At 57.4% G+C, this 25,367-nt stretch overlaps 2 protein-coding genes and 1 non-coding gene across 8 annotated transcripts; 1 reads left to right on the top strand and 2 right to left on the bottom strand.

The window, feature by feature from the left end:
- The first annotated feature begins 493 nt into the window (after positions 1 to 493).
- On the top strand, positions 494 to 7,057 carry HPCAL1 (hippocalcin like 1). Its single transcript, XM_049652554.1, has 3 exons — positions 494 to 924; positions 3,360 to 3,465; positions 6,148 to 7,057. The coding sequence occupies exons 1-3, from the start codon at positions 547 to 549 to the stop codon at positions 6,243 to 6,245; spliced, it is 582 nt and encodes a 193-aa protein (XP_049508511.1). The 5' UTR covers positions 494 to 546; the 3' UTR covers positions 6,246 to 7,057.
- Positions 7,058 to 7,574: 517 nt separating this feature from the next.
- ODC1 (ornithine decarboxylase 1) lies at positions 7,575 to 23,725 on the bottom strand. Of its 6 annotated transcripts, none has more exons than XM_049652549.1 (12): positions 23,510 to 23,717; positions 20,968 to 21,113; positions 20,746 to 20,879; positions 20,289 to 20,462; positions 19,938 to 20,110; positions 19,540 to 19,674; positions 19,341 to 19,422; positions 19,069 to 19,152; positions 18,115 to 18,277; positions 17,920 to 18,032; positions 17,409 to 17,623; positions 7,575 to 7,680 (listed from the first exon to the last, which is right to left on the bottom strand). In XM_049652549.1, exons 3-12 carry the CDS (start codon positions 20,845 to 20,847, stop codon positions 7,629 to 7,631), a joined length of 1,293 nt encoding a protein of 430 aa, XP_049508506.1. In that variant the 5' UTR covers positions 20,848 to 20,879; positions 20,968 to 21,113; positions 23,510 to 23,717; the 3' UTR covers positions 7,575 to 7,628. The 6 variants fall into 6 exon arrangements, with proteins under 6 accessions (XP_049508506.1, XP_049508505.1, XP_049508502.1 ...); XM_049652548.1 differs by lacking the exon at positions 7,575 to 7,680 and adding an exon at positions 16,434 to 16,913 and having other exon boundaries at positions 23,510 to 23,712; XM_049652545.1 differs by lacking the exon at positions 7,575 to 7,680 and having other exon boundaries at positions 16,920 to 17,623; positions 23,510 to 23,724.
- On the bottom strand, positions 22,061 to 22,195 carry LOC125937837 (small nucleolar RNA SNORA42/SNORA80 family). The gene has a single exon (XR_007462524.1). It is a non-coding gene; the product is annotated as a small nucleolar RNA SNORA42/SNORA80 family (small nucleolar RNA).
- Positions 23,726 to 25,367: the final 1,642 nt, after the last annotated feature.

Raw genomic sequence — 25,367 nt, 5'->3', positions numbered from 1 at the left:
AAGTTTCTGGACACCTGTTCTGAGGGGAAAGCCGGAAGGTGGTGCCTGAGAGAGGAAAGAAAGAACTATTCAGACCCCGGGGTCCGGGGGTGCGCTCCACATGGCAGGACCTTCGTCAGGAGGGTGAGGACTGAATCCTCAACTCTTGTACAGACCCAGTGGACACCTGATAGGCACCTCATTCCGCTGATTTTAAGTTGCGATCCCCCCCTACACACACACACACACACACACACACACACACACACAGAGTCATTTCCACATTCCGGAAGTCAGAATGTGTCTTTCGCTGCAAGCATGGGGCAGCTCGGCTTTGCCAGGGGTGCGGGACTCAGGGTCCACCTTCCTGCAGGGTGTCCTAGACGGGCCGAGACCTCCCACGCACGGCGGTGGCGTCTCCACCCCTCCGTGCGCGACACGCAGGGGGAGTTTCTCGGCCGCCCCACGATGGCTGCAGGCGGCGGGCGGGGGGGGGGGGGGCAGGGGGACGGGCCCCGGGTGCCCCCGGCTGATGGCCCTGTCTTGCAGGTGTAGCCGCCGGCCACCATGGGCAAACAGAACAGCAAGCTGCGGCCCGAGGTGCTGCAGGACCTGCGTGAGAACACGGAGTTCACCGACCACGAGCTGCAGGAGTGGTACAAGGGCTTCCTCAAGGACTGCCCCACCGGCCACCTGACCGTGGACGAGTTCAAGAAGATCTACGCCAACTTCTTCCCCTACGGCGACGCCTCCAAGTTCGCCGAGCACGTCTTCCGCACCTTCGACACCAACGGGGACGGCACCATCGACTTCCGGGAGTTCATCATCGCGCTGAGCGTCACCTCGCGGGGCAAGCTGGAGCAGAAGCTCAAGTGGGCCTTCAGCATGTACGACCTGGACGGCAACGGCTACATCAGCCGCAGCGAGATGCTGGAGATCGTGCAGGTACGGCTCCGCGCCACGCCGGCCCCCCCCCCCCCCCCCCCCCCACGCGTGTGGCGGTCGCCGTGGCGTCGGGTCATTCTCGGCCGGGGCGCCCCCTCCCCCACCCCGCACCGTGCGCTTTTGAAGGTGCCCGGCTGTCACCTAACCCGGCGGGGCCTTGCAATAGGAATGATAAGAGCCCGGGTTTCTCGATCAGTTGCTTGTATGCGTCAGGCCCGGGGCCTAAGGGCTCTGATCTGTTTCTTCACGACCCTGTGCGCCAGCGCCCTTCTCTGCATTTCACAAAATCTGAGCCTCGGAGAGGTGATGCCCTAAGAAAGAACAGAGCTGAAAATTACAATTCAGGGGTCCCTTGATACTTGTGGAAGGCGCCTGCTAGGAGACCTTTTCGAATCCCCGTATTCGAGAATGCAACGGGCAGCTTGTAATGTCCCCGGGAACGCGCAGTTGTAAAGCAGAACGGAAGCGTTAGTGGCCCCGGAATAAGTCAGACGCAGGAGGAACACCTCTTCATGAGACCTTCTCGCCTCACCTTCGCGCCTGTCAGGAGCTCTGGCAGGTGAGGCTGTTTTCCAGAAAGAAACCAAGTTTTGTTCACTTCGCCAGAGGGACCCCGGAGCTGCTCCTTCCTGGTGCCCCCCCTGTGCCCCCTCTCCTGGAGCCTGGGGGAGCCGGTTCTAGAATTCCCCAGAAGAGGCGTTCTCTACATGGAAGGAAGCGGCTTCTTAGCTCAGGAACGAAGTCTTGAGCAAAGAGCATCAAACCGGCCACGAGTGGCCTGTTTCTCAATAGGTGGTCTTCACCCATTTCTCAAATAGGTGGTCTTCACAAAGAATAAATCGACACAGGTTTGGGGAACTCTGTGGTCCATTCGTCGCTTCCGGTCCGTAGCTATAAGGGGTGGGAGAAGTAAGAAATCTGTCTCCCCGGAATGTCTTCATCCCGCCCTACCCGTCAGCCCTTTTGCAACCAGGCATGCCCTTCCCCTGTCCCCTCGCATAGCTCCTCAGCTTGCCAGGTAGGATACCCATCCCTCCATCTTTCTCAGAACGGACTGGTGTTTTGAATTTAAGAAAAAAAAATTTTTTTTCATGTTTATTTTTGAGAGAGAGAGAGAGAGGGAGACAGAGTGTGAGCAGGGGAGGGGCAGAGAGCGAGGGAGACGCAGAATCCGAAGCAGGCTCCGGGCTCTGAGCTGTCAGCACAGGGCCCGACGAGGGGCTGGAACCCATGAACTTCGAGATCCTGACCTGAGCCGAAGTCGGATGCTTAACCGGCTGAGCCTCCCAGCTGCCCCAGAATGGACTGCTGTTTTAAGTCCTTCAGAAGCCTACCTACCAAGTCCTTGGAGGTGCTTGGTGCTGCCTTTGGCTCTGCACTTGGGCAGGAGGGGTGGCCCGGGCCCAGGAGGGTGTCCTGTCTCAGGAAGATGCACACCCGTGTGGCACAGCTCACCTGGGCCGTGAGGCTGGTGGGAGACGGGACCAGGCCAGGCCTGCCCCTGCCCTGAAAACAGAGAGGGGGCAAGGAGCAGGGGAACATAATACATATGGGAAAACTCACTCAGGACCATTCTTTTTTGGGTTTTGTTTTTGTGTTTTTAATGCCCTGCTTTTAAGTTATAATAAGTCTCAGACTTTTGCTGTTCTTGGTCTGTTGTTTCAGGAATGGGGGTATCAGTCAGGCCACTTTCACGGAAGCCCCTTCCTCCTTGCATGTTACTCTGATGGTCGCTGGCCTCCTCGTGGCCCCTCCACACGCACGCCTGTGCCCACCACGGCACGGGGACGCGTGTCCTGGCTGGGCCCCTGGGACAGAGACACACAGGGATGGCCCGTGGTGGTGGTGAGCCCGCGGATGGCAGTGCTCTAAAGAGAAGGTCTTCTATCCTTCTGAAGAGACCCGTGTCACCTCACTGCTGCCCCTTTCTGGGGCTGGTTTTCTCCCTATGGGTTTCAGGGACTAAATCTTTCCTATTCTAGACTGAGGTATGACACACAGTAAGATGCTCACAGCTTTCTGTGCAGCATGTGGATCGTATACATATATGTCTGTGTGCCCACCACCCTTGGTGAGTTACGGAGGTGAGTTCCCAGCCCCCCGGAAGGCTCCCTCAAGGGCCTCCCCGGGCACTGTCCCACCTCCCACCCTAGACAGCCCCCCAGTCTCAGCCCCCTGTCACTGTGGAGTTGTTTTGCCTGCCCTTGAACTTCACATAAATGGGTCTGGCTTCCTTTGCTCAGCATGCCATCTGCGATAGTCACCGTGGAACATTCTAGAAACGTTCCTCTGGAAAGCTGAGGAAGGGTCCCGAAGGCTGCTACATCCCGACCTCTTCGCGCCTTGCCGTGAGCTGCGTGGAAGCTCACGCCGGCCCCATCTGCCCAGAAACATTCCAGAATCTCCGAGCACATCTTCTGCGTGTCTCTTTGCAGGCTATATACAAGATGGTGTCCTCTGTGATGAAAATGCCCGAGGACGAGTCCACCCCGGAGAAACGAACGGACAAGATCTTCCGGCAGATGGACACCAACAATGACGGTAAGGAGTGGGTGTGTGTGTGTGTGCGCGTGTGTCTGTGCAGGGCGGCTGAGGGCAAAGATGTGGTTGGCCCCTTCTGCGGCTTCCCGGGCCTCTCCCAGCCCACCCCTGGCCTCGTGCAGCTGTAGTGAGGGAAGAAGCAGGATTCAGAGTCAGAGAGACCCGGTCCTGCATCCTGGCTCTGTCCTCAAGGCATGTCCTATCCCCCGCCCCTGAGCCATAGCGCCCTCACTTCTAAAATGAGGGAGACCGTCAGCCCCATCGGCGTGTCCCAGGGAGGGGGAGGCACCCGGGGGGCAGGTGCATCAAGGGGCCCGGATGGTGGGAAACCTTTGCTTTGCTGTCATCCTGCGCTGCCAGGCTCCCCGGTGCCCCGTGGCCTGCAACAGCCGTGGCAGGGTCCCTGGGGCCATACTGCAGCAGGACTGGTGGGGACAGATGGGCAGTGGTGGTGGCCGTACGCGGAGGACATGCTCCGTGTGTCGTCCTCTGCCTCAGCACTGAGGCTCGGTAGGATCCATGCAGGGGGAGGTAGCCCTGCAAGGGCGGGTCCGTGCCTCTTGCCGGCCCTGTCATCCTGGAGGTTAAATGCGTGAAGTGAATTCAGTGAATGCGTGAAGAAGTGCTCGGTAAACTCTCAAGCGCTTTTGGCACATGAGTCCGAGGACTGAGCCAGCCCAGGCATGACGTTTACGGTGTGACCGCAGGCGGCAGAGAGCACCCTGGACACATCGGACAGCAAGGGAAGTTTCCCAAACTCGTCCACATGTCAAACAAGACCGCCTTGTGTCTGGCATTGCCCTTGGGCTCCCTTAAAACCCGTCTTTCACCCTCCAGGGTAGCAAGGCACAGGCTCCAGATGCCCACAGACCTGCACGGAGTCTTGGCTCGCCCGAGCCTTGGTTTTCTCCTCTGGGAAATGGGGTTGATAAATTCAGGCTCGGGCGGCGGTGAGATTCAATGGGACGATGCCCAGGAAGCTCTTAGTGTCGCCCTTGGGCCCCTCTCCCCTGCCGGGACCCACGCACCCGTTCCGGGCCCAGCTGGGCCCGCACCGTGGCCTTCCCTGCTTGTTGGTGAACCTGAGTCCGTGCACCGTGGGGCCGGGCACCTCTGTGAGCCCCTGTCCGTCTGTCCCTGGGGCCTGGGGAGGGAAGGAAGAGTGGGTGTTGGAGGGATCAGGGCGAAAGCAGGGGTGCCCAGCCCTTGAGCTGGGGGGCCCTGCACTCTGTCTTATTTTCCGGCCACCCCAGGGGTCAGTGGTGCCCATGGGTTTTCTCCAGCACCACCCTGTCTTGTCCACACCCCCCGCCCAGCCATACGTGTGAACGGAGACTGGCCGCGTGCCAGGAGCACCCCGACCACTGCCGGACGGACCCAGAGACGCAGATCATGCTCAGGAACCCCCAGAGCCCCCGAGGGCTCCCCTCAGCCCCTCACCCGCCCTGCTGTCTGCCAGGAGGAAGGGGCTGTGCTTTTAGAAGCTTCCCCGTCCCCCCACCCCCACCCCGGAGCCATCAGATGGTGGGGGAGTGGCCGGTAAAAGTCCCCACCAGCCATCAGGAGAGTAAGAAAACACAGTCGTCCTCCGTGCAAGCAGAGGGTCCTGGACGGTTTCTCCTCCTCTGAAGGGGGTGCTTCCCAGCCCAGCCTGGAGCCTAGAGGCTGGTTAGTCTCCCCAAGGGGCCTGTCTGCCTGCCCCCTACTGGGGACCCGCAAGAGGGGGTGTTCCTCTCCGGCAGGGGGCTGGCAGGTGGTCTCGGCCTGGGAGGCTGGATCCTCGCCTCCGGACCCCTCACTTGGCTTCCTGGAAGCCGCTCGCGGAGTGTGTCCTCTGGGTCAGGTCGGGGCTGGAGATCCCTGCCCGTGGTGGCATGGCACGGGCCACGAGCTCCTTACTCCCTTTACTGCTGTCCTGCGGGGTACATATCACGGCCTCACAGCTGCAGACTGCCCAAGCATCAGCCGGCAGAGCACAGCCAGCTTCCCCCCGACGTCCTTGCCCGTGTGCGTCCTGGGAGAGGGGGGCAGTGACCGTGTGGGTCACGGTTTCTCCGGAACTCACTGAGGTTGTCAAACCCACGTTCCTATCTCTTCGTCCCAACAGTGGCAGGTTCGGCGGTGCGGGAGGGACAGAGGGTGGGGGGGGGCCGGCTGGACGCTCGGCAAGGCGGGTCTCCTCGAGTCCCCCACCCCAAAGGGTGACAGTACAGCAGCAACCAGCCGGTCTGCCAGCCAAGCGGAGGCCGGGCAGTGTCCGGGGACGCCCGGCTGCCCTCCACCCACCCACCCACCCAGCCGCGCTCCCCTCGGCTCTGAAGTAGTTATGGGTGAGAGGCGGAGACCGTGTTCTTTCTGCACAGCTCACGGCTTGCTTACGTAAAGCCTGGGGTGACTGCTAAAAGGATTTAAATTGCCCCACAAGCCACAGCTCCCGTCTTACTGGATATGCCCCTTAAGCTGCCCCGTGCTTTGCAGCGAGCGGTGACAGCAAAACGGGAGTTTCCAGGAGCGCCTGCGAAGGGAGCGGAGCCTCCCTTGGGCCCCGCTTCGAGAAGGTGCGAGACTTAGACCAGAGGGGGCGTCCCGGACCCGGGAGCCGTCTCCGTGACCTCTGGAAGCGCGAGGGGCACCGGGCACTGGCTCACCCCCTCCCCGTATCTCCTCTCTGCCGTCCCACAGGCAAACTGTCCCTGGAAGAGTTCATTAAAGGTGCCAAGAGCGACCCCTCCATCGTCCGCTTGTTACAGTGTGACCCCAGCAGCGCCAGTCAGTTCTGAGGGACCCGGCGTCCGGAAGGTTGCAGAGAAACACAGGCTCTGCCTCGCCGTTTCAGCTTTGCTTGCAAAAGTGGATGCCTCTCCTCCACCACTCCTGCTCCCCCGGCCGGGGCCCCGGGCGACACGCGGCACCTGCCCGGCCTGGCGGCTGCGCCTCCCCCCTCCCCCCGGCCTCCTCCTGCCCCGGCCCGGCCCCCAGGGCGCCGCCCGGGCAGGTGTTTACACGCGGGGCTCATAGTTCTCGATTCCGGGGTGCCTCCCCGCCCCAGGGAGCCCAGGGCACGCGGCTGAGGACACTGATGGGACTTCCCAAGATGGAGACAAGGCGGGCTCATCCATCTCGCGATCGCGGGTGACCGTGGGAAAGCCGGGGACAAGAACGGAGGGAGAGGAGACGGGCAAGCCCTCCCCCGTGCATGGCTCCACCTCGCTCGTCCGTGGCCTCCGATCAGAGCTGCTCGCACGTACGCATACTATGGCCTCCTTTCTTTTGATATATAAATTATGCCCGTGGTGAGGTGCAATGTCCCGTGTAGGTCCCGTATTTCATGCGTCCGTTGCCTGTGAAGCGTGGTTCCCTCGTGGCCTGTGGTCTCCCCTCCCGCCCCCCGCGCCCGGCCCCGAACCTGGTTATCTTGTGGTATTTATGCGCTCTCCATCCGCCCGTGTCAAAGGAAATGCATGCGTGCCCCCGTGCTGTGGAGACCCTCCCGTCCACGTAGTGAACACAGGCGTCTGTGCAAGGGCTGTCCTCCCGTTGATTGGTCTGGCATTTCCTGTATTAAAATGATCAAATAAACGGAATCCTTGGAGTTGTCTGTTGGCCCCTGAGAGCCCCCCGTGGCTGCCCGCGGCGCTCCGCGCTCGGCTCCAGGTAGATTCAGCGGGTGCAGCTGCCGTTGGTAAACTGGGCCCCGCTGGTGTCCCCGTAGCTGTCACTGTGTCTGTAAATCCTGTGCAGCCTGTTCAATATCTGCCCAATGCCAAGAAATATCCGTGGAAATACAAGAGGACTGGTCCCGGCGGGGTTGACCGCCTTCCCCTCCCCACCCCCTCCCCCGCCCCCGGCGTCTCCCACCCCCGTTTCATCAACACAGGCCCGGTGAGGGCAGAGAGGGGACCAGGGGCATCAGCACCGGCCGTGAGGGAGACCTGCCTTCTCAGCCTATGACCAGAGGGACACATGTGGTCCCAGCAGGAGAAAACCGAGCCGTAGGTGATTCCACCCGACTCACAGGTCGAGAAGTCCAAAGGCTGTAGGCTTGTCTAATTTCAGCAGCCTGGGCCCCCCACGTTCCCTCCACCTTACCCACCACCCCGCCCCCCAGTCTCACACTCGCGTTTGTCCTCGCACTTGTCTCTTTGGGGTCCCCACGGTATGGCTCACACGGCATCCCACAGGCAGGAAGAGAAGCAGGCCTGTCTTCTCTTCTTCCTGGAGAGGGGGGAGAACTTTCCAGAATCCTCCCCGCCACCCCTCCCCTTCTCACCAGCTTCGCCTCTCATTGGCTGAAACCCAGGTCCGTGCCTTGGCAGGGGGCATGAAGTGACCGTGACCGGCCAGGCAGGATACACCCTTGGCTCTCAGAGGAGGGCCCACCGTGTCCTTCAGGAACAGGGCCAGAGTTCTGTTTCCAAGATGGGCACCCACAGTGTCTGTCACACCTGCCCGTGGGCTGCGGGGCCTCTCAGAGCCTCAGCGTCTCCCCCTGTGGAAGGGGCGAAATGGAGAAGGGGGTAGTAGCTCGGAGCCTGCCTCACAGGCTGTCGGGGACCGGGGCTGTTTTGTTGGCTTTAGTCATCTTTTAAGGTACGTGCCTCCGTGTACAAACCATGAGCTGCCTGTAAGGTGAATCCTGGGCCGGTGGCATTACCAGATCCCAGTTCGTGGTGAATCTCCCTATGTGCCCACAGCTCTGGACCTAGGTGGGCGGCGCTCTCCAGGGGTGGGGGCGGAGGGAGGGAGGCCAGGTGACTTGGGATGGGTCCAGCTTGCTGCCCAAGGGCAAGGTGGTGCCTTGATGACTCTGCCGGGCCCAGAGGCATCTCCCCTCCCAGTGAGGGGCTTGGATTTTACAAAAAAGGTTAAGTCGGTAACTGCTTGTTGGGGAGAGGTGACATAATGGGAAGGATTGCCGTAGCGGGATCGTCCGGAGGAGTAGAACCCACAGGAGAGCTGCGCACGCACACGCACACGCACGGATTTACGATAAGGAATTGGCTCACAGAAGAGCCCCGGGAGGCGTAAGCTGGAGCCCCACCCCGAAGAGCTGATGGGCCTGACGGCCAGAGGTCAACATCCCAGCTCAAGACTTTCAGAGCGAAATTTCCCTCACCGAGTCTTTTGCGTCAGTCAGCCCTTCAACGAACTGGGCGAGGCCCACCCACGTTGGGAAGGGCCATCCGCTTTCTTCGGTCTCCTACCTGAAATGTTTATCTCATCCAGAAAGGCCCACGTAGACACGGCCAGAATAATGTTTAAGCAAATATCTGGGTACCCATGACCCGGTCCCACTGGCACAGAAAATTAACCATCCCAAGGGCTTCTGTCCAAATGTGGACGATGTGGTTCTGGGGGTCCTAGTGGACCCTGCTCCAGCAGGAGCTCGCAGAAGCCAGGGGGGCAGTTCTGTGGGCAAGGGAGTCGCCCCAGAGATGGTCAGATGCCAGGGAGCTCAGCTCATCGGAGGGGGGAAGAACCCAGAACTGAATTCAAAGCTGTCTGGTCCGAGCCACCTCCCCAGCAGGAATCCTCTGGCTTGGAACAAGCTCTTCCAGAGCTGCTTGCTAGAAGGTTCCTCCTCCTGCCCCTCCCTACATTGCAAATTATAGGCCTGGGCCTGCCCCCTTCTTCCCTGCACCCCACCCTCCTACAAGGGTCTCGTCCTGCCTTCTCCTTGCCCCGGGGGAGCCCAGACCCTCTGCCCTCCTGCATGGGCACCTCACGTTGGTTAAAGCTCCTCGGGAGTTTCTTCTGTATCCCTTAGACTCTAGACTGCAGAGCTAATAACGTTCTGTGTCTAAAGCAGGCCTTCGAGAAAATGGCCCCGGGCTAGTCTGCGTTTTCCATGACTCTGTGGGACCCCTGTGGTCCCGCCCAGAAAACACAGGATCCCAATGTGCCCCAGAGGCTGCGTGAAGGCTGTGGCTCAGCCCTCCATCCTTCGTGTGGACCGAGCACCCCCGGCCCAGGGTGGTATCTCCGTGGAACTTTTCCAGTTGTTCTGACACCCCGGCTCAGTGTCCTGTGCTCACGGATTAAATACAGCGATAGGAACAACTCCTGATACAGGAGAATGTTTAGAATCTAAGGAAGCAAGCCCTGGGATGTGGAGGGGAGGGTGGGGCGGGGTGGGGGGAGCCGTGTCCGAGGCTGCTCATCTGGGCAGGTCGTGATCAATCCCCATGAGGGTGGTACTATCACCCCCTCACTCCGAATCCTGGGTTTTTATGAAGGCAGCCTCAGACTTTATCTCTTTGGGTAGGCTGGCCTCCTCTGTGGGAACTGGCATAAGTCGCCAAACCATGAGCCCCGTTTGCCGAGGGCTTCCTAGGACGGAGACTGCTCAGTGTATTGATTTCAACCTCCCATCGACATGCAACGTAGCATTACCGCCCACATGGTACAAACGGGCCACCTGGGGTTTAGAGAAGTGACTTGGTCCAGAAAGGGGGTGGCGGATTTGGGACCGGAACCCAGGTGAAGCTCCCGAGGGCCCAAGTTGTGTGTATCTCCTCCCAATTAGAGAATGGCCGTCAGGTAGCTGACTGGTCCATGCTTCCTTGTCAGCCCTCTGCAGCCACCTTCAGGGCCCCAAGCATCTGGGGAAAAGTCCCTGGGTCCCTAAGGGGGCCACATTTGTGGCCGATCCCCGCCACGGCCTGTGTCCTCCCAGCGGGCCTGTTCTCAGGGCCTGGCCCTGTACTGGGCACCGCCGGGGGCCATCAGCTTCGTTCCCGACACTTGGCGGGCCCACGCTGGACGGCCGACACTGGCTTCCGGTCTGATCGCAGCTCCCTGAGGAGGGGACAGAAGCCATCAGCCTTCTGACAGGGAGACCGCAGGCCCACGGAAGGTATTCTGGGGGAAGGGGAGTTTGTGAGTTCTTCCTGTCCCTGACCTTCCCCAGAGCCCCCCTGCCCTGGGCTGAGGGCCAGCAGTGAACAAAGCCCAGTCTGCCCGGAGGAGCCCGCCGGCCAGAGGGGAGACTCAGGCATCCAAGAGGAGAGCCCTCAGGCTACACGCACTGGGGCATCTTCATGGAGTCCTGGTGCCTTGGTGCAGCCCTCTCCTGGGCCTGGGGGACACCCAGAAGGCCTCTCAGAGGAGAAGGGGTGAGGGTGGAGTAGATGTTGGAGACACAGTGGTGCAGGAACACTGCGAGCTGGGCCTGGAGGGAGGTGTGTGTAAGGAGCAGACACGCCCAAGGGTGAGCTGGGGACACGGCCCGGCAGGACACCGCCAGGGCCAGGGGCCAGAGGAGCCGCTCGGGGCCGGGGTGAGTGCAGTCTGACTAGTGCAGGGTCCTGGGAAGGAAAGTCTGCCGCCCCTGGAGGGTAAAGAGTAGGGCTCTCCCCCTCCGTCGCCTCTGGGCTCTTTCTAGCAGCTTCTAAGACTGCCTTGGGGGCTGGGGGGCTCCCTGGGCTCAGACTCTGAGGATGGCCAGGCCACCTGACTCCTGCAGTTCACGAAAGGGCACACTAGGGCCCATCCTGGCCTCTGGGCTGGGTGTCCCCACAGCTCACAGCTCGAGCGCGCGCGCACACACACACACACACACACACTGCGCGCATGCCCAGGTCCCCGCACCGCTGTCCTGCTCTCACAGCGCCATTCTGTTTACAAGGGCCTCTCTCGCGCTCCTGCCCCACCTGCCCGCGAGACGAGACCCCGGGAAAGGAATGGACAGGCCCCACAGACCCCCCACGGGCTCCCAAGACTCTACTAGCAGCAACAGCCAGGCCCCTCAGCCCGTGGGGTCCCAGGACGTCAGTAGCAGAATCAGAACTAGCCAGATCCCGACCCCCGACGGTGCCCCTTGCACTGCGTGCGTGCCTGGGGAAGGACCAGTGACGTGGCCTGTGCCTGAGTGTCTGCCCACGGGGATTTGGCGAGGTCCAGTTTGGAGTGTCTGTCCTCTGTGGAGGGGTCGTGGACACACATCCAGGCACGTCCCGGGTAGAGATGTGGCATCCAGAGTCCGGTCCGTCTGGCCTGGGACTGTGTTGGCAAGCGGGTGGCTCCTGAAGAGGTGGGGGAGGCCGTGTGGAAGCCCCGGCAGCTCATTCGGCCGGGGGGGGGGGGGGGGGGGGGGGGCAATCCACCTTGTCCGTGGCCCTCAGCCTGGCCCAGCTCTGCCGCTGCTCCTGTCCCCAGGTGGGGTGACAGTGGCCTTCCTGCCTCCTCCTCCTGGAATTTCACGCTCACCCACACACCAGGCCCTTCCTCTGACCACATGCAAATGTCCCTTCCTCCTGAAAGCCACCCCGCCTCTCCCCAGATAGTCCCTACAGCCCCCCGTACTCCCCTCACAGCGCCGTTCCCTTTATATTGTCACTTCATTTCCTTCCGGTCACCTTTGCCCCTGGATGCCCAGCACAGGATTAGCTGCCCAGGAGGAGACCAACGGGAATCAGCCCGTGGCCCCTCCGACCCCCTGCAGCTGCACCACGAGGGCCCTGGACACAGAGGCCGAGGTTCAAGTCCCAGCGTGGCCACCAATGAGCCATGTGACGCTAGACAAGGTCCTCCCTGTCCTCTCCTGTAACACAGGGTGACCTGGACCCTGCGTGTCGGCAGGAGGAGGGGCCCTGGGGCAGGGGGCAGCTATCTACTCTTCAGACTCCCCAGCTCAGAGCAGTGGCCGCCAGTGTCCCCTTGATCCCGCAGATGTGGGGCCGTGAGGCCAGGGCCGAGGTTAGGATGAGACACCCCCAAGGGGGCAGCTCTGGCGTGGGAAGGACACGGACCTGGGACCATGCGAAGACACGGAGGGGGTGACACCGATGCGTGGAGACCCACGGGACCTGGATCCTGGCTTCGAGGACAGCTCAGTGGGTGGGGGCCCCAGAGAACATTGCCCCACCTCTTCCCACACTCACCTGTGTGGCCCGCAGGGCTAGGGCAGGAGGGGTAGGGGGCGGCGTCACCAGGGCACCTCGGTAGGTGGCTGGGGGTGTAACCCACCCCGGACAGGCCGGGGCAGCAAGGACAGGCTGCAGGGCCCCGTGGGCTGTTCACCGGGCTGGTGCGACCGAGGCAGGAGGGGCGGTGGCTGGGCCGGGAGACGGGCTTCACCTACTGGGGCAGTGGCTGTGGACAAGGCTGGCTGGAGCCCCTTTCCCCAGCGTTTGTTGTGTGACTGAATGACCTGACAGCTTGGTCTCAGTGCCCAAGTGGGCCCAGGAACCTCGAACACAAGGCGCTGCTGCCCCCTGGTGGCTGCGGCCGGGAGGGCTGTCTCAGGCTCGGGCGTGCCGATCCCCAAGGCCTCCCAGCCTGGTTTCAGAGCCGCTTGGGCCTGCTTTATACCGCTTTCTGTCCCCGTTCCACTGGACAGATAAGGGGACACAGGCTCAGAGGAGCACCTTTCTGCGTGGGCCACACAGCGTACAGAGGCTGAGGCTGGGCTCCTGATACCCAGGACTCGGGAGGCCCAGTTAAATTTGAATTTCAAATAAACAGATACACGCCCCACGCATCAGCTTCCATGTTTATTTGCTGAGTCCGGCGACGCTACTTGTCCAGCCAAGGAGCAGAGTGTGCACAGTCCCCGGCGGGCAGGTCAGAAGCTTCGGGGGCCCGGCCACCTCACAGGCCACCTCTGGTCGTGACCCTCCCCATTCTAGGGTTAGCAGTGAGGGTGGAAAAAAAAAAATCCTCCCCCAGAAACAGCAGCAAGGATTTCTCAGAGGTTTTCCATCCGTGCACTAAATTCTGAGCTTTGTAATAAGGGCCGGTGAGGGACTCGAAAGCCTCCCTTTCACAGGGACAAGCCACGGTGGGGCCACGTCCGTGCAGCAACGGGTGCCCACCTGAGCAGGGCTCTGGAGCCAGAGGCGCTGCTGCCCTAGGCGGGGAAGGAGACCGAGGCAGCGGGCGATAGGGACAGCGGTGTCCCCACCGCTGCAGGGAGAGAGGATCGTTCCCGCCATGGCTCTTTTCAATAAGTGACCAGGAGCCAGACTGGCCAGGGAAGCAGAGACCTATTTACTCTTAGATCCTCTGGACTCGCTGGCTTCCCTTGGACGAGTCACTTGGCCTCTCTGGGCTTCAAATTCAGCAACGTATGTGTAGGCTAGGAAAAGCGCCCCAAGCGGATGCGGGAGTCACATGTCCTGCCTCTGTCCACAGCCGTGGGACTGGAGCCACTCATTTCTGAGCCCCTTTCCTCACCTGGGAGACTTGTGATTTAAGATCAGCGCAGACACGTGTGAAAGCACCTATGCAGTCTCCACCCCGCTCCTCAGGCCCCGATTCTCCTACCACCAGTTTGTGGGCTCTTCTGGAAAGCCTCTGTGCTCATCCGCGTGTGTGTGGCCACACACAGAATTGGGTGGGGGTGTGCTTTGGGATGGCTTTCAACAGCGGCACACTGCCCGCTGCCCCCCACCCCACTCCCTCTCTAGCTGGGAGATGGGCCCCTGTAGGCCTGCGTCCTTCCGGCAGCCACCGGCCCGTTCCACTGATCTTCGGCGCCCTCCTGGGCACGCGGGTCGTGTCCCACATGTGCTGTTACGACGCACAGTGAAAAGCCTGTAAGAGGGCTTGTCGGAAAATTCTTAGAATTGCCGGGTGAGAGAGCGTGCCTTGTTTTTCACATTGCCAAATTGCCTCCTCACCATCCCCCTTCCGTCTAGCGTGTCAGTGCACCTAAGCCGGCGACCCAAGCTCGTCTGGCACATTAACGTCCTCTCTCTTGCCCTTGGGGACCTCCTGCCCAAAGGCTTTTCTTTTCTGTGGACCCAGGTTCGTGTCTTGCCTACGTCCTGTCGTCTCGTCCCTTTATTTACCGCAGCTCTTCCGGTACGAAGAAAGGTAGCCCCGTTCCTGTGGTTCCCGTCGGTCCTGTACCTCTTTGACTTCAAATGTCTTCTCGCTTGGCGGTCTAACCCGCTACGACGGTCACCTAGGATGTGCCGTGGAAGGACTGAGTCGGGGAGACTCTTGCTTTTTTCAGGTGGGTGCCCCGTTTCCGGAGTGTGCGGCGGGCCCGGCGATCCGTATTTCTCAGATGCTCCCTCAATGAACAGAATGCAGAGCCAGAGACCATTGCCTTGGACCTTGGACTTTAGACCAACAGCTGGAAACCCCTGGGTCCCTCCCCACGGAAGGCCTGTCTGGTCTCCAGCACCTTCAGGAGGGAAAATTCACCTGTTGCCCTGGTGGAGGCCCAGAGCCACTGTCCTCACTGACCTCACGCTGCAAGTCTAGAAACATCCAGTTTCTGTGAATGACTAGCTAGTGCCACCTTTAAGCCCTGCACGGCGAACCGGGACCCGAGAGGGTCTCTGGAGGAGTGTTCACACACACCCGGCACCTGAGAGTTCCGTCCTGACTGAACTCACTTGCCTCCTCCCGGGTGTAAGGAGGAGTGAAGACCGTTGGGCCCGGGGCCAGGCCCCGTCACCCTCCAGACCCGAGTGCGGCCCTGACAGAGCCCAGGAACTCGGGGGGTCACGAGTAGCTTCAGCAGGGTGCCAGGAGTCGGGCTGAGGCTGCTGTGTGGGCAGAACGGGTGACCCGCGCCCGCTTCTGTCCCCACCAGCCAGCTGTCTGGAATGCATTTTACCTCGCTGCTAAGAGCAGTTTCCAAGTCCCTGGCACACTTTGAGTGAGGAAGTACGCTCTCCCTCTTTCTCTCTTCCGTCCCAAGTTCGCCGCTACCACTACAAGGTCATCCTTCCTTCCTGTTGAAGTGGAAAGACCTGATGTCCCGAGCTCCCACGCTTGGTGACTAGTCCCGCTTCTCAACGCCAACCCCTCTGCCGCGAACACCCTGAAGAATCACAAGAGGATGTGCTCACAGAAGCGGGACAAAGTGTCGACGGAAGAGGCTTCTCCCTCCCCTCGGCCCCAACTCCAGCCAGACCTGTATCTCGTACGCAGCTCCTGAGAGGTATCACTCACATCTGACAACTAAAATATGTTCGCGGGCCTAAGAAGGGAGATCAGAGCTGGGGACGAGCCCAGCCCAAGTCTGGCCGAGCAGCCGAGGAAGAGGCAACGGCCATCACAGCGACGCAGTGTCCATGTGCAACTCGGGTCTTGGGGGAAGGTGGCTTTTTAGGAAACAGAAGCCATTCCCCGCAAATCCTTCGGCAGATGTACTCACACAGCAGGAGCTGGCGGGCTCGGCTTCCTTTTCTCCCCGAGAGGAGCCGCAGCCTTCCCATCTGGACTTCCTGTGCGCCTCCAGACACGCGGCGCCGCTCGGGGACCGGTGGGGGCCGGCGGCTTACCAGAGCCAGGCCTCCCCTCCCCACGTACAGCTACTGCAGGGATTCGACGTTCCCGTCTTGGGGGTTACCTGCTGTCCTTTTTTGGGCAGGAGGGGTTGGAGTTGAGGAAGAGAACGTAAAAGCCAGCGGACGAGGTCAAAGAAGGTAGAACTCTACAACGCGGGATAATCGTCGTCGAATTTATTAAAGTAAGTTGACCGCCAAACGTTGTACCGCTTTCCTAACGCGTAGCTACACAGCTCGTCCTGGGAGAGAAGACGGGCGGGAAGGAAAGGTGGGGCCCGAAGGCAGCACGCAAGGGGTTTCACGGGCCCTCCTTCCCTGGGCACAAGCCCTGACGCGACAATCAGTCAACCAGGGGCTCTGGGCCCTCCTCCACCAGCCACTTCTGTGGACACTGGGGAGTCTGACCCGGGCCAGCAGCAGAGGGCACGGCCTGTCTCGTCCACGCTTCTCCTTCCGCCTGCACGTGGGCCGGGTCCACTGTTCTTTATGCAAATGCGCGGCCAGCTTTCTACAAAACTCACGTACTTGAAAGAAAAACGCTCAACAGGACGAAGGGAATTTTGATGGCTTTTCAAAATACCGAAAACCACGGGTTCGGTTCCCAAGTCCTCGGCGACAACCTTCTCGGCAGTGGGGCAAAACATCGGTCCCCCCCTCACAACACACACTCGGGATGAGCCGTTTGGAATGGACACGGTGTAAAAATTCCCCAATGCCCGATTATTTCAAGATACTTTATTTTTAAAACCGGTCACAGCACTAAGCTTTCGGCCCGTTCTGCCGACGCACAAGCTACAAACGCTTGCTCGGCAGTTGAGGGGCACTCTTTAGTAGCATGTTTGAAAAGTGAATAAAAATCCGTATAAAACAAATATTCAAATAGTTTCCATAGGAACACAGATAAGTGACCCCAACTCCTAGTCTTCCGTATTGTTGCATCCGTGCCAACCCTACTTGCAAAGACATTTCGAAACTAGCGGTAATTAAGTTAGACAGTCCCCCCCAATCCCAGAATTCAAGCTAAACTCCCGAGTGAGCGGCTCCAGGAGCGGCACCTACACGTTAATGCTGGCCGAGGCGCAGGCGGCCGGGGGGCGCTTCATCCCACTCTCCCGGGCGCAGGACACGGGCAGCGCGCTCGCGTCCTGCTCCTCCGCTTCGGGCGGGAAGTCGTGGTTCTGGATCTGCTGCATCCGTTGCCTGAGACAGAAGTGGCACAGTCAGAAACCCCGATCACCGACCCGGGCAGCCTCGCCACGAGAATAACTTCTTTACGAGCCCATTAACTTCCTCGGTTACTATGTCATCAGGAGGCAATTCAACGTGTTTCTAAGGCAAGCATTTCTTCACAACCATTCTTTTGGTAACGGGGAAACCACAGGCCGTACACACCTGTCAAAATATTCTAGTCATACAGAAATACCCTAACTGCTCTTTTTTGAAATAGTTACACCTTTGCAAAAATCTGAAAGGAAATACAGATCGGTATCAGGAGGATTTTCTTTCCGTTTGTATTTTCCAAACTCTGGAAAGCACATATTCTTAATACAGGCAGAAAATAAACTTTTTAGAAACACTGTATTTAAATCTAAACAGAACGATTTCTTACTCAACCAGACAAGAACCAGTAAAAACCCAAGAAGAAACCTATTCTTACGAGACCCACATACGTGCACGGAGACTCTGGTCACTAACCATGTCGGCCCCGACATCACGTAGTAGATGGTTGGCCTCTGGAACCCGTTGAAAGTAGAAGCAGCAGCAACAGTGTAAGCACCCATGTTTTCAAAGAGCATCCAATCGCCCACGTGCATCTCGGGCAAGTCACAGCGCTCGACGATGCGATCAAGGCCGTCACACGTTGGTCCCCATATGCTGGTTGAGTAATATTTCTCATCTGGTTTGGGTCTCTGCGTTTAAGACAGAAAAATATGCTTAGTCACACCTGTTAGGACCAAATATCTTTAACTGGTGTATGTGTTATATTCAAAAGGTACAGGGGCGCCTGGGTGGCTCAGTCGGTTAAGCGTCCGACTCTTGATTCTGGCTCAGGTCACGATCTCGCGGGTCCGTGGGCTCAAGCCCCACGCTGGGCTCTGCAAAGACACCGCAGAGACTGCTTGGGATTCTCTCCCTCCCTCCCTGCCCCTTCCCCACACGCCCTCTCTCAAAACGAGTAAAAGAAACTTAAAAAAAAAAAAGGTACCTTCTGCAAAAGGGGCTTCACGTGTGCATGATCATAAAGGATACAATTGAATGATCCATACACTCCGTCATTCACGTAATACATAAAGGTTTGTTCACTCGATTCATCTTCATCTGGAAAGGCAGACTGGTCTCAATTACCATGTTTTGTACCAACGCACAGTTACGCATGCAAGGATTCATCCTTTATACGCACCATCAGAGCCCGTCTGTTCCTTTACGACGAGCTTTTTCGCAATGATATTAACTGCAAGTGTGAAAGCGGACGCGACGTAGTATCTGCCGGGCTCAGCTATGACTCGCACCCCTGAGTCTGCCGGGAAGTACTTGTCCAGGGCGGGGTTGATTACACTGGTGATCTAGGAGAGAGAGACAAGAACGGTCATCATCAAGGGGAACTCGCATGGAAGAGCAAAACCCAGTGCTCTGGGAAGTAACAATAAAAAAAGGTGAACGCAGCCACCAGCAGGGAGGTTTAGGATCGAGCAACAACGGCAAGAGAACAAACATCTCCCTAAAAACCAGCCTGCGTGTCCCGTGGTTTCATCTGGATTCCCCTCCGGACACTCCCCTGTCCTTTAGAAGATGTTATGGGTTGTGAGTCGATCGAGTGATAGTATAAATTTATTACTGCTTACTAAGGTTTCAAGGGGCCTGAATACTTTAATCTGTCCAATACATGCCAATAGGATAAAACCATCCTGCCTGTCTCATAAAATTTTTACAAGGTGAGCCTATTTCACAAACTCAACCACCCTGTAATGGTCCAATTAACAGTATGTCCACTTTAACTTCCTAAGTGACTAAACAATTAAAATGTCTAAAGAGAAATACAAAACCGAGAAAAAGCACACTTGGGGTAATGATGTACCAAAGTCTGCGTGCTCACTTTCCACAGCAACATTTCCTAACATAATCAACTGTTTTCCAAGATTTTGGGGGAAACGGACTCATTTTGGCTTACAAAACCAAAGGATATTACATACAATTTTAAATAGCACAGAACTTACTGAAAATACTAATACCAAAACATTGTTTTTATATTTGTACAATTTCTTTTGATACTAGTTAAAACACTTAAAGAAGTTTCAAAACACTCCAAAATGGAACTTGTGAAAATAGCTATGAATATTAGTTTTATTATAATTACCTCTTCAAATTTAAGCTTTACATCCTCAGACCCAGGAAAGCCGCCACCGATATCGAGCAGACACATGTTGAAACCAACCTCAGCCTGGAGTCAAGAACATTCGGTCAATCGAGTAGTCAGATTGATACCAAGTCTTGAAATTCTATGCAGATGGATTTAAGCCTCTGGAATATGGGGTACCTACCTCCCCAGGTTAATTCTAGAATGAAGTCTAGTCACTGTCAGCCCTGCCCCCTCCTCCCACCCCCACATTTGGGTTTACATATACTCACCCCCATGTCAAAGACACAGCGGGCGTCGGAGATGGCCTGCACGAAGGTCTCGGGATCGGTACAGCCACTTCCCACGTGGAAGCTGGGGCAAAGAAAGGAGAATATATGATTTCTTGCTGTTTCTGAAAAGAACCATTTACAGAAGACCTATGAAAGGCGCACTAAGATCTTAGCGTCTATGCCACCACCAAGAGCTCACCTGACTCCGATGACATCAATATTTAGCTCCCTCGCCCGTTCCAAAAGAAGCCTGCTGGTTTTGAGTGTGGCACCAAATTTAACACTGAGGCGACAGACTGCCTTGGAATCATCGGTGGCAATCCGCAAAACCAACCTAGGAGCAGGAAGATCGTATGAAATTTCCCATGACGGAAGACCGCTTACGGCCACGGTTAAAACAACAAGGCTCTGTGGCTCGGACAGCCTGCGGTTTGAGCTTCACACGGTTTCACTCAAGAAGTTTTCCGATTTTCGACTCTGCCCGACCCAGCACACTTTTATGCTTTACTAAGGTACAGAAATCTCAAAACCGGAAATCTGAGTTTGACAACCCGCAGACCCCATACCTGACCCTGCCCTCAAAACGGAGTAACTCACTTTGCCTTTGGGTGAGCTCTGGCAACTTTCATCAACTCCACTTCACTGTCGAAAGTCATCATCTGGACTCCGTTATTGGCAGCATACTTAATCTGAGACACTTGTTTACAAGGATTTGCATAGATGATCCTCTCCGGAGGCACCCCGAGACTCTGCACCAGTTGGATTTCAGTCTGAAAAAGAATAGATCACGCATTATATACACACGGCTAATCGACGAAAGAACAGAAAAACAGGGCAGCTTGCGCACTACGATCTGCTGCCCAAGAAACGCACAACTTTGATCTGTCCTGCTGGGAACACCAGCGCCATTTTATAGAAGGACTTTGGAGCCCTGCCGCTTTTGCTTACCTTGCTGGCACAGTCGAATCCTGTCCCAATGGCAGCTAGGGTCTTCACTATGGTTCTGCTATCGTTGCATTTAACTGCATAAAAGGGGGTGACCCGAGGAAGAGCTTTTAACCATCTCAGATGTTTCTTTAGAATGTCTCCCAGATCCGCGACATAGAAGGCATCCTTATCATCCTGCAGAAAGAGTGTTTGCAGGGGACTCAGCAGCAGCCTATAATACATCCCACGTGCGGCCCCTCTTCTCTCCCATCGTTCTCAGTGAACCCTCATCTTTTTACTCCCGTCACTGACACGAATATCACTATTACCACTGGGTGATCCACAGCTAATAAATCCCAAATTCCCTAACAAGACCTTTGAGCTCCATTAGATTTCCTTAAGGTTCCCACTCAAGTTCCCCACTCATCTGCCCAGCATTTTCAAAGCTGCACTGCCAGCATGGACTTGATATACTTACAGAAGAGGAGACTTCATTGATTTTTTGGTCCAGAATGTCCTTGGCAGTAAAGCCTTCATCGAGGAAATGGCAGTCAAACTCTGCATTACTAAAGCTGTTCATGGTTTCTTGATGTTCCTCTGAAACGTAACAAACTGCAAACGGGGTGGAGAAATTCACTCAGAATTCACTGCGACACTTAATAATTCTTAACAATAACCTGTGGCAACCACGGATACTTACGTGGAAAACTAAGAGACGGAATTTAAAGAAATTATTGCCAGCTTTTCACAAAGGCAATTTTCCGGGATCCCAAGCCCCCCTGAGGAAGGGCGTGCCCTCGGTGCAGCAGTGGAAAAGTTCTGATGAACACAGAAGTCGCCGTCTCCCTTGGGAACACATCAAATTGAAACATCAGACAGGGACTGCACACACACAGGAAGCCGGGCTACTCCAGCACCCCCGCAGACAGCTCGCTCCCTGGATTCGGGAATCGCATTATTCCAGGTGGAAGTCACATGACCCCACAAACCTCTACACCATCCAAGTGGACACCAGATTCAACACTAGCCTTTTTCAAGCCCCACGCTAAAATTCCATATGCAGCACTGCACATCCCAAAATAAGCATTGCAAATATTTTTGCTAAAAAACCTACAGAAAGCCGGTTTCAGAATCTTCACTTAGTTCACAAATGTGGACAAAATTTTAGAGTGGTCAGTTTACTTGATTTCAGAGATGCTTTAGCTTTTTAGAAGCTTAAAACAGCATTACGCTAATTACAGAAAGGCACCATAGAAACATCTTGTATTTCCTATTTTCACTAAGTCTTGCACAGAGTAACTTAGTGACTAAAAGGCATCGTGGAAGTGTCTAAGGCTCAACTTACTGAGTGCTCTTAAGTTTCCTAAAAATGTTATGAATTTTTATGCTATTTTATTTTCATACCGGGCATGTGTTTTTTTTTTTTTTAAAAAGTACAATCTTCCTATCAAGAAAATGCACCATGGCTGCTGTATCTGATCAGAAATCAGCATTCTGGAGTCAGGGTTGGCTCCTGTCCAGTGAGCACAACTCTGGCAACCTCTTCTGTCGTCACAGGCACCCTAACGCTTGCTTAGCTACCGACAGTAATCACATGGAAGTTAATTTTTGGCTAACTTTACGAATAACAAAAATAGAGAAGCGTACGTGGATTATGAACAAGCAGAAGTAAAGCTCGTCACAATCTGAGCCACTGTCCTTGGCCTTCACAAAATGGGACACTGGTAAAGGAGTGATCTTAAAATTACCGATTTTAACCTACTTAATTGCTGCTAGGCAGGGGACTTTGTTTTCACTGTGCGACCCGCTTCAGTGCCTGCAGCCTACGGCAGGGAGGCCAGGCAATGGTTCGGGGCCACGGTTGGCTCTGGCATGGGGCACTATGAGAGGCCCAGGGGGACGAGCCTGCCATAAATCCAAACCCATGCAGGTAGGACTTGTTTTAAGACTTGACCTAATGTAACGTGACTTTCTGGCACTAGCAGCCTCCTCCGTCGCCCAAAGCACCCCTAGAGGCAGGCAGGGGACTAAGGGGACAGCAAACCCTTTTTGGCCGTGTGAATAACACACAGCGTAGGCCACTCAGGGGCAGACAGGGTTATTGTGTTAGGGCCTATCTTTTAGGCAATGTTCAAGCTTACACCTGGGAAGTTTTCATTACTTTGCACTAAGTACCTTCTAAAGGTTTACTTTAATAACTTGCAACAGAAAGAAATCCCACCTTCCGGTGTTTGTAGAGCTAAGCTCCTTAAAATGATGAGTCAATTAGCACAAGATCGCACTTTTCTGCTACGAAATCTTTGCTGCCAACTGGGAAGTATTACAAGAGACTGATTTAAGGGAACGGAAAACGTTTCACAAGTCAACTAAATTATGCCCAATTTCAGGTTTACGTGAAGTCAACACATTCTTTGTCCTCCCCAGACGTTTCAAGAGGCTGTGCTCTCCATACGTTCCCCAATCACTTGGGATCCTCAAACAACCACCGTCAGCTTTCTCTTGAAAACCGGAGGGCTGCCTCCCAACTGCGGGTCTGCTCGCCTGACCTGCGATCTTATACATTCTAGGCTTTTCTTCAATCGCGAAGTCCAAGACTCCTTAAACGGACAATCGCAACTCACAGCGAACGGAGACTTTATTGCCACAGTTACTACCAGGCTCTCTTAGCTCCAGCAACTCCGGCCAATTTCGAGACCGGGTCATTTCCTCTGCACGCGAAAACTAAGGGATACAAAATTCCAGGACAACGAGGCAAAACGGTGTGCCTCATCCTAATAAAAGTGAGAGGAGCGATGGGAGCCCGAGACCTGCACGGGCTCGCTCATCTCTCTCCTGCACCTGCTGCCGGGCTTGCCACGCGCGTCTTAAAAAAGAATAGCGGTTGAAGAAACCCCGGGCCTTCCTATCAGCTTCCGGCTCTGAACACTCACTGACGTGGTTCGGAAGAGGTGAAACGCAACCCCCTCCAGCCCGGGCTGCCCTAAGCCGGGGCCATCGCGGGCAGGACGGGCCGCGGCGAGGGCGGCCGCACAGGGCCAGGGGGTCGGCGCCCCCCTTCATGGGGGAAACCAGGCCCCGGAGGGCAGCGACCACCAGGCTCAGGGACCCGCAGCCGGCTCTGCGACCACGTGTCCCTCACGGATTCAGGCGCAGGGTCGGTCCCCCGGCCGCCGGCCCGGCGCGCAGGGACACGTGGCCGTCCCCCCTCCTGCCTCCCAACCGCCCAGACGCGCCCCTCTCACCTTAGAGCGCACCGGCGCCGCGGGCCAGCCCCATGGAGATGCCGCCGCCGAGCGCGCAGGACCGCCGGCCGCCCCCGTCAGCCGCCCGCCCGCCGCCTCGCTCCCTCCCGCGGAGGACCGCCGGCCCGAGGTGGCGCCGGAGCTCTGGCAGAGGGGCGGCGGCGGCGGAGGCTGAGGGGACTGACAAAGCCGACGGGCCGCCGCTCCGCTATTTATAGCGCCGCGCGTGTCGTCATGGAGACGCACCAGCTCAAACCAGCCGCGATCGGTTCCGTCCGGGCGTCCCCCGAGGAAGGGGGCGGAGCGCGGTGGCTGCGGCCAACCCGCGGCCGGACGGAGGGGCGGGGGGCGCGGGCAGTTGTACGTCAGCAGCGCCGAGCGCCACCCGGCCCGCCCCCGGCCTCGCGCCCCTCCCGGCCCTGCGGCGGACTTGCGCACGCGCATTACGCCGCAGGAAGACTCCAGCGGCCTCGCACCGCTCCCGGCCCTGAGGGAGGCACGCGCACGCGCACGCGCACGACGCCGCGGGGCGCCCCCGGCGGCCTCGCGCCCTCCCCGGCCCTGCGGCGGGACCGCGCACGCGCACCACGCCGCAGGTCCCGGGATCTCTCCTGGCGCCCGCCGTCCGCCTGGGTCTCAACCTGGGGGGCGGGAGCCTGCCCCGCGCAATTGCAGGACCTGCTGGTGACCGACGCCGACTTTCAGCATCTGCGCCGGGCAGAACTGTTCTTCCACTTGGCCCTTTATAAATGCCGTGCGCCCTAGAGCAGAGAAAGGAGCTCGCGGGCGCGAGCGGGCCACGTGGACCCCGCCGGGCGGACTCTGGCCCCTTCTGCCGGGGCCCCTCCAGTTCTAGGGACGGGACCTGTAACGATCCTGGCTCCGCTCCAAGAACGGGACACAGACGCAGACAGGGGCAAGGTGCATGCCGAGGGTCACCTGGCAAGTTGGTGGCGCCGCTTCAGGCCCTTCCTGAGCCAATAAACCGTGCCTGACCTATCCAGGTGTGTTCGACTAGGTGGCGGGGAGCAATGGCCACGCCAAGACCCTTGTTCAGTGTTCAGCTAGAGGCTTGTCTAAGGGCCGAAGGGGAAGGGGGAGGAGGTAGAGGGTCCGGAAGTCACCGAGACCCCCCTCCCCCCGCTGCCCTTTACCGTATTGGATGGCACTCGTCAATGACTAGACATCTCCGAGGGCGGCTGCGATTGCCTCGCATTAAAGTCTACACCGTGAATACGTAAAGGCAAAAGCCTTAGGAAATTGGTTGTCCTTTAGAGCGCACGTGGCCTCTGGTGGAGGACTGTGCCTCTCAATTGTGGGACACCCCACACCGCTGGCCCCAGGGAGAGGAAGGAATTGGGGGTACCAGAGGGTTGCCAGTGAGGATTTAAAAAACATTGAAAATAGCCCAGGTCACAGTTGGTGCAGAGGGACCCTGGAGGAGCTCAGTGCTCTAGCCTGTTCCTGGCCCCAACTTGCTGTGTGATCTTGGGTAAATTCCGTCTCTTTTCTCAGCACGAGGTTTGACTAGATGACCCAAAGATATTTATAGCTGCAAAACCCTGAGGCATTTTGAAAACCTTTGTCCTGTCCCCTAGGCCTGGGACCCACCTCGCTCAACTTTATTTCCGTATGGTCCTTGAGCAGCCACTGGGAGGGTGCCTGGCAAATTGGACTAGAGAAGGGAGGAGGGGGTTTATCTCCACCTTGACAAGCTTAATTCCTATGGAGGGATGAGATTACTCCCCCTTCAGAGAACATTCCAGCCCAGACACTTTAGAATCATGATGAACATTTGTCCCCCCTCTGTGAAGACACATTTTCTCCCAATGCCAGAGTTCTCCGCACAGTCCACAAG

The sequence above is a fragment of the Panthera uncia genome (assembly GCF_023721935.1).
Source record: "Panthera uncia isolate 11264 chromosome A3 unlocalized genomic scaffold, Puncia_PCG_1.0 HiC_scaffold_12, whole genome shotgun sequence".
NCBI classification, from domain to species: Eukaryota; Metazoa; Chordata; class Mammalia; order Carnivora; family Felidae; genus Panthera; species Panthera uncia.
This window is presented reverse-complemented; position numbering and strand designations above follow the sequence as displayed.